General features: G+C 39.5%; 1 protein-coding gene across 7 annotated transcripts in view; it reads right to left on the bottom strand.

Moving 5' to 3' along the window:
• Positions 1 to 4169: 4169 nt before the first annotated feature.
• Positions 4170 to 8451, bottom strand: part of nedd4l (NEDD4 like E3 ubiquitin protein ligase) — a 115395-nt gene continuing 111113 nt past the window's right edge. For all 7 annotated transcript variants that reach the window (XM_039750469.1, XM_039750470.1, XM_039750471.1 and 4 more), the window contains 2 exons: positions 8344 to 8416; positions 4170 to 5338 (listed from right to left, as the gene is read on the bottom strand). In XM_039750469.1, the coding sequence (XP_039606403.1) occupies positions 5236 to 5338; positions 8344 to 8416 (176 nt within the window). In that variant the 3' untranslated portion in view covers positions 4170 to 5235. The remainder of the gene's footprint in view (positions 5339 to 8343; positions 8417 to 8451) is intronic.

Raw genomic sequence — 8451 nt, 5'->3', positions numbered from 1 at the left:
TTAGGTTTGAGTACACAAATGGGACGTTAGAAAATTGAATGTACATCGTATGACAAGGCCTTGGGAGTCGAAGTGGACTCAGCACTACCACCTGCCAGACAGAGTTCAGAAGGCATTAAGAAGGCTAACAGAATGTCAGGTTATATAGCGCCCTGATGTGTAGAGTACAAGTCCAAGGAGGTTACACTCAAGCTTTGTACCACACTGGTGAGGCCTCAACTGGACTACTGCATGTAGTTTTAGTCTCCAGGCTACAAAAAGGACAAAGCAGTGCATGAAAAAGTCCAGACAAGAGCGAGTAGGCTGATTCCAGGGCTAGAGGGGAAGAATTATGAAGAAAAATTAAAAGGAGACACGACTAAAGTGTTTAAAATTATGAAGGGAATTAGTCTTGTCTGCAGTGGGCTGGCACCCTGCCCGGGGTTTGTTTCCTGCCTTGCGCCCTGTATTGGCTGGGATTGGCTCCAGCAGACCTCCATGACCCTGTAGTTAGGAAATAGCAGGTTGGATAATAGATGGATGGATTAGTCTTGTGGATGGTTTTAAAATGAGTTTGACAAGAACACTGGGACACAGTTGGAATCTTGTTAAAGGTAAATTTTGCACAAATATTAGGAAGTTTATCTTTACACAGTGAACCTTAGACACTTGGAATAAGCTGCCAAGGAGTGCGGTAGACAGTAGGACTTCAGGGACTTTCAATACCAGACTTTGTGTTATTTTGGAAGAATTAAGTGGGTAGGATTGGCGAGCTTTGTTGGGCTGAATGGTCTGTTCTCATCTGGATTTTTCTAATGTTCTAATTACCAGAAAATCAGAACTTAAAGCACTGACCAACACTTGTTGACAGTTCAAATCTGTAATCTCACACACTGGATTATTTATAATCTAGTGTTCGTGATGTAGGCGGAGTAGTTCCTATAAGGCTGGTCATCTGCATCAGCAATCAAAAGGTTGCTAGTTTGAATCCCGTAAATGCCAGAAGTGATTCCATTCCGATGGGCTCTTGAGCAAGACCCTTAACCTGTAATTGCTCCGTCCTGGATATGATGTTAACCTTCATCCAGCCCTGAAAGCAGGTCCTCCAGCTTTCAGGGAAAACTCAGGAGTTGGTGTCAGGACTGCCACTCCAGCCACCTTAAAAAAAACCTCACACTGTTCCATTCCTTTCAAACTAGTGTGACGCCGAGGCGTCACCCATTGCACAGCCGCACTCAGGTCCTAATTTGGGATTCTGAAGTGGTTCGTCATGCGGCGTATGCTCCTAACCTCTTTTTAGATGTGATTAATGGAGCCCCGTGGATGAGGTCCCTAACAACCACGCAATGCTTTCCAGAGACTCACTGATCACCTGCTGAAATTCTGAAATGGTGAATTGCACACTTAACAATAAACCTAAAAAATTAGAACCTTCCTCAGACTAAGATGTTGCATGAAAACCCACATATATAAGAAGCTTGTAAATTCAGCTTTTTAAATATTAAAAATATTAAAGTCCCATGATCAGGAAAAAAGTGTGCTAAAGAGAACACAAAAAGAAGGGGTTGAACGGAAGTAGAAAACAAAACACAAAAGAGCTGTACAAACATCATGAAAATATTATAATTTTAATATCAAACCATAAGAAAAATGGAAAGAAAATCCAAAAACATGCAAATAAGTGAACTGTGTATAAATGCTGGCACTATGACCATAAGGACTGGAAGGCAATTGTAAATCACTTTACACGAGCCTACAGAGCAGATTAGACTGCAGTGTGTTGAAAGAAATCACAGACTAAACAAAACCACCAAAAGAGTAAATGAATAAATAAAATTGGATGTTTGGTATACTTACAATGATGAAGGAAATTTGCATCGAGGAGTTCAAGCTTGTGTTTAGTGAGCTCACAGCGAATACGTCCAACACGTAAAGACAAACACACAAACAGCAATGAACACTTAAAGACTTGACTGAGTAAGCAGACAGCAGGGGTCAGCATCATTTTTGATTTATTTATTTATTAAGACTGTGTATCCCATTTACAGACAAGATCATTTGAACTGCTGAGATAAGAAAGGCTGCGATGTCATACAAGATTATACAATCTCATTTACCGTTTGTAAAGCACATGATAGAAAGGCAGAAGTAAGATGCGTGTCAATATTCCGTGGCCTAAGACAACATTTTCCCAGGTTGCAGATGACCACTGGATCCTGCAGAGTTTCAGAAGTAGATAAACTCAAAAAAAAAACAAAACAGAACGGGAATAAAGACGAATGAGCACATCCACTCAGCCCATAAATTGAGAAAGACGGAGTTACAGAGTTCTGCTTTCATCTCAATGTTTAGCCACATGAATGAGAGAATGCTCACGAACGTGCTACATGTCCATGCCTGCAAATGACTTTACCTGAGCGATCATAAAACCTCCGGTGCTTTCAGAGGTCTCGCCTCGGGCTCTTTATGCATTTGTCTGGAATGTGTGTTACGTCACAAAAGCAATGCTAACACAATGCAACTCCATGTACACAGAAACCAAAATAAGGATTTAAAGAACTTGTTTTGTTACATCAGTTCCTCTCTTAATTTTCAAGAGCACTCCATACATAGTCAACCTCAACTAAGACAGTGTGGGAGTTCACTTCTGTTTGGTATCTCTTCACAGAGAAACATGGAGCTGCACTAAAACACCAGGACTCGGCACGACATTTCCAGCAATCTCTTGATTTCTGATTCATCCCATATTGAAAACAGTGAAAAACTAATTGTCTGTTATCAAAATCCATCTTTCTATAAAATAAGCATTGCTTATGGTCAAATCTTTGCTTAAAGAAGTGTTGAACAACTAAAAATAAAAAAAAAACACGTGATCAGTTCAATTTGAGACGTACAAAACTGAAAAAGGCCTTAGGTGGTGACATTACCACAAAGAAAAAATATCCGAAGTGTTAAGAGATTATTTATTCAGTAGTTTAAAGCAGTAAAAATTCACAATACTTCAGAATTTGTTTTTAAGCAGCCATCATGATGGTTTCAGTTGTGTTTGAAAACCAACATTAACTTGCAAAGAATTTAAACTAGCCTCAAAGGAAAAATAACAGCAGTAGTAAAATACTTCTACATCAGTTTTTGTCACATGGAAATCCAAGAGTCAAACCTTCCATGTACGAGGAGCTGCTTGCTGCGCAGGCTACTAACATTTTGTACGGCTGGCGGCCGCGCAGGGTGACCACGTGCCCCTGCTGCCCTCTTCCCAAACGCCTGCATCTGTTACACTTCCAGTTGTCTACTTTCATTTGTCCAAGGGGGACGTTTCCCTCGCCTCGTTCTATTCTCGATTATTCAATTATTTTTGTATTTTGCCCAAATGTTTCAATCTGATATAAGCAAACCTATTTACATAAAATTGGATATGATAGGAATTAAAAAATATGTTATTTTAGTGTATATACACAGAGGGACGTTTCAAAGTTGCTTATTTTCTTCCCCTGTTAAATGCAAACTTGCCAAGCTGGGGTGCTGATAGTTCTGTGGTCTTCAGAAAACAAATCCTGAAGCCACCACTTACGTCACAACACTTTCTACTGTGGGCTGACATTTGTGATTTCATAAATTTGCAAACTTTCTCTGGATTTCTAGAGAATGGAAAACAAGGAACTGGAATCAGAAAATCCTTCCTTAGGCTTGTTGCCATTTTTATCTACAAAGACAAATGCAACAGCCTGCAACCCTAACTACCGTTTGTTTTTTGCTGGGGTTCATGCCGATGCTTTCTAAAGTTTGAAAGTTTCTAAATGTGGTGTGGCAGTGGGATACAATGTAATGTCAGAGGGTCGTGAGAGACGAACGATAGGTGCAACAATAATACGGGTGGAGTAGTTTAATCAAGTTTGAGGAAGGAGACGCTGACTTGTCGTATGTGAGAGGACAGTCCCACATCCTAAGAGATCCTAGGGAGACACTGACTGCATGCGACCGGACTTGTGCACTCCGCAGACTACACCTATAAACACAAATATACACATATATGTATATATACTGTACAAGAATTATATGACAGGAGTTTGAGCTAAAACATAAGTGTAACCAAAAACAAGAAAGTGAACATTCTGTATACACAAAATAAGAGATGGGAACCAGCAGCATTTTAAAAATGATCAGAAATAATCAAATTTACAGACAAAAAAAAAAAAGGGCACCACACAAACAGGTGCGCTCAAGGAATAGAAACACATTCAGATTAACGTAAAATACAACACGTGATGCATAAAGTGCCCTTCAGTGGAATTGGAGCATAAAGTGGGAAACCGAAAGACTGAGGGGTGAACAAGGTAACGTGAGCCCCTACTAGGGCGAGTGTGCAAACTAAACGTCCAGTCTCGTCCTGCTCATAGTTTGATCCTCCCATCATTGACCATTAGGGACCTTTCAAGAAAAGATAAAGAATACACGTTGATGAGTAAGTAGTGTGTCGGGAACAAGCAGTATCAGGAGGGTCAAGTGTAACTACGTCTGCAGTATATTATACATAAACCACGCACATAATTTGTGTTTTAATAGTCTTATATCTTTAGAAAACAGTGTTTCTGTCTCTTTTTTTAAAGAAGTGACATTGCATTGATCAGGTGGTGATGATAGTGTGACCCTACTGTAGTTCATTTCTAATACGATTTACTTTTAAGTTTTCATTCACATTAATACTCTCACCTCCATCATTTAAAATTATGCTACATGAATTAGTAAAACTCAGTTATCATTTTAAAAAAGAAGGCCACCCTCAACCTCCCCCTCCCCAAAACAAAAACCTTTAACCCAATTTTATAACTGATTTCATGTTAACAGACCTAGAAAACAATCCAGTGGATACATTCTTGTTAAACAGGCGTGAAGAAGTTTAGCTGGGAAAAGGTTCTTGGTTAATGCTGTGGCCATTTAAATGGCAGACAAATCTTACAAATTCTGCATCATTCCTAAAGTAAACACAAGGCGTAATACAATAGCAGTAAAAAAAGTGAGCCCAACGTTTTCAGTGTACTATTATCACATTGTGCCTTGACCCAAGGACAGAAAGTGGGCCACCGTTTCTCTTTGCACGCAGAAGTCCGTATTATTAACATCAGCGTAATGTAGAGGTTACATGTGACGACCAGGAATTCAGAATAGTTACAGTCATAGAAGACAGCGCCACCGTAGAGTCACTCCTAATACATACTAAAGAAAATGTCACAGAGCTGGGCATGGCTTCCATTTTCTTTAGTCGACTCCTTCAAATCCTTGAGCATTTTCCACAGCCATTAAAAGCTTTTCACGCAAGTCTTCAAAAGACTCGTAGGTTGGCAGATCCAAGCGGTTAAAGCTGAAAGAAAGTAAATATATTTATTGGCGTGGAGTTAAAGGTGTCAAAACAAAACAAAACAAAGCTTTCATCTCAGTCTTCTGTCACCACTGACCTCTGGACCTTTTCTTGTCCTTCAGGTTTATTCATGTTGTCAATCAACACACATATCTAAGAATGTAAAGCTCCATTTTTATAAGAGAATTTTTAGATATCAGACAAATGAGCTCACTTTGTCTGATATCAGGGATGGCTGAAGGCTAGGCAAAGGCCAACGATGACCCCTTTTTATCATCAGGTTTTCATCATTTTTATCTTTACTTACATCTTTACCTAATTTAAGAGCTTAGGTTAATAATATCTTTTTCAAGAAAGATTTTTGTTTTGCTTAGTAACTTAAAATGCATATGCGCAGGATTGTGAGAATGGTTACAGACAACCCACAGATCACCTCCAAAGACCTGCAAGAACATCTTGCTGACGATAGTGTGTCTGTACATCGTTCCACAATTCAGCTCAATTTGCACAAAGAACATCTGTATGGCAGGGTGATGAGAAAGAAGTGCTTTCTGCACTCACGCCACAAACAGAGTTACTTGTTGTATGAAAATGCTCATTTAAACAACCAGATTCATTTTGGAACAAAGTACTTTGGACTGATGAGACAGAAATTTAGTTATTTGGTCATAACAAAAAGAGCTTTGTATGGCGGAAGAAGAACACCGCATTCCAAGAAAAACACCTACTGTCAAATTTGGTGGAGGGTCCATCATGCTGTGGGGCTGCTTGGCTAGTTCAGGGACTGGGGCCCTTGTTAAAGTCGAGGGTCAGAAGAATTCAACCCAATATCAACAAATTCTTCAGGAGAATGAAGAACACCATTCTGTCGATATGCTCCATTGTTGTGTGTTTGTTTGTGGCGCGTTTACGATAATGTCACGGCAGTAGAGGTGGCGCAACTATAACGAGACGTGAATAATCCCGCCCACTCTAAAGCGGTACTAAACTGCAGTAGAAACGCAAACCAAGCCGAACTGAGTCGAACCAAAGTGAGCTGTACTGAACCATGCTGTGCCGTACTATGCAGTGGAAAAGCGCCATTAGTTCTTCCAAAATAACATCCAGTCGAGTTTTGAAAGTCCCTAAAATCTTACTTGTTACTACACTAGGTAGCCACTTGACCACTTAAAGCCTGGACAAGAAATGAATATCACATTTCTGTAATTTTAAAACTACTTTATTATAAAAACATAAGACATTTGGCATGCAAGAGGAGACCAATCAGCCTATTCAGCACATGTTTTTAGCTAAGCTGTCCCAATATCTCATTCAGATACTTCTTAAAGGCTGTCAGGGTTTCTGCTTCGACTACGTGACCTGGTAGTTTGTTGCAGATTGGACTTGTCCTTAAGTCCTGAAATGCACTTGGCTGTTCTCCTCTGCACAGCTTCAAATGCTGCTTAGTATTTCTATAACACAGCGACCAGAGCCGTGCACAGTACTGTTAAATCTATAAAAGATTGTGTACCTACTATATTGAATTATTACTTCTTCAATTTTTTTTTCAGAGGTTGTCTACTCATTTATTAAAATTGTTACTGTACTAAATTGTCTCTAAGCACCAACTGCAAGCCTCACAATCACTACTATTCAATGTATGTCTCTCTATTCAATAAACATAAAAAATCTCCAGTGGAATGACTCCTTGGAATGCCCAAAGCACCAGTATGGTACATGCTGTCATTCGTAGGCACTTTCAAAGCTACTGACCATTAGTATGCAGGGCTTGGGCATCCTACACCCCTGCAGATGATTTGCAGTTTACTCTGCAAGATTCAACTCTGACAACAATCTAAGCATGCTACATAATCCGTGTTCTGTAATTGATCAATGAGCACTGGGTTCACACTCTTGGAGCCAAAAGAATTATGACACAATGTACAGTAGAATAATACTCATTAGGAACCAAAATAAAAAGTACATTTCTTGGGCTGGTTGTGCCCACACTACAGCAGCTCCTTCAAATGTCTCACTGGCACATTGTGATTGATGGAACTGACTTCGGCTCGCTGCTTCTTGTGCTTATGCTGCAGTTAACCAAACTGATCTGCCTGGCAAAGCTCACTCATTCTTTTAGCATTTTGTAAATGACGCTTTTTTGCTTTTTCTAATGTTTAATTTGTTCTTGATATCTGGTGCACCGCTCTCATTATCCAAACCCTGAACACCAGCAAGGAAGCGAGCGCACAGACAGACTGGCAGTTCTTGTGAACCTTTTCTACGCTCCTTTTATCTCATTAATAGCATTTATAGTCTTTTGTCCTCCCTACAGACCTGTAATATCTAACTCACAATTACTGTTAAAGTCAACCCAAAAAAGAATGATACAATTGAGTCTATGAAAAGGAGAAAAACAATAACATCTTCTAAATGTTTGCTTTCCCTAGTCCAGTAATATATCCCTTTGATGTCAGTATTATAATAAAGTATCTATCTATCTATCTATCTATTACTACTTTCCGGTTAGAATTTTTATGAAAATCCTTTCATTCTCACCCTTCAGCAGTGTCTTCCTTGTGAAATAATCAACACTCTTAAAGAAGCGTAACACAACAATATTTGTTGAGAAGACAGCATTCTCAAACCTGCTTAAACCATTTCCACTGGGCACAAAGCAGAATGCAGCGGTTGCCAATCCCAAGGTCCACTCACTCACACACGTGTCTTCATTCACTCTCAAATTGGGTTATGCCAGAATTGTCAATGATATCAAATACGCAGAAAGCAAAACTTGGAGGTGCAGGAGAAATAACCATGAAGACCTCAGGAGGGCTTGCAAAGTCCACCCAGACCATGCCAGGATTCAGCCAGGACTCTGAGGCTGTTGTACCTCCCTAATTCAAATGACTTCTACTTTAAATAATAAACAACTAATTAAATCTAACACATATTATTTCATAAAATGTCCAATCATTACACTTGAGAGTTTAAACTGTAAATATGCAAGAACGGAGAAAAACATTTACCAAGTATGCGCCCTTGGAAGTTTGTCAGGAGTGCCCCACTGCTCGATTGTGAAAAGCTGAGGACCATTGGAACCTGGGATATTGATAAAAATAAATTTAGGAGAGATT

This window comes from Polypterus senegalus, chromosome 4, assembly GCF_016835505.1.
Source record: "Polypterus senegalus isolate Bchr_013 chromosome 4, ASM1683550v1, whole genome shotgun sequence".
NCBI classification, from domain to species: Eukaryota; Metazoa; Chordata; class Cladistia; order Polypteriformes; family Polypteridae; genus Polypterus; species Polypterus senegalus.
Note: the sequence above shows the minus strand (reverse complement) of the source record. Positions and strands in the feature narration are given on the sequence as shown.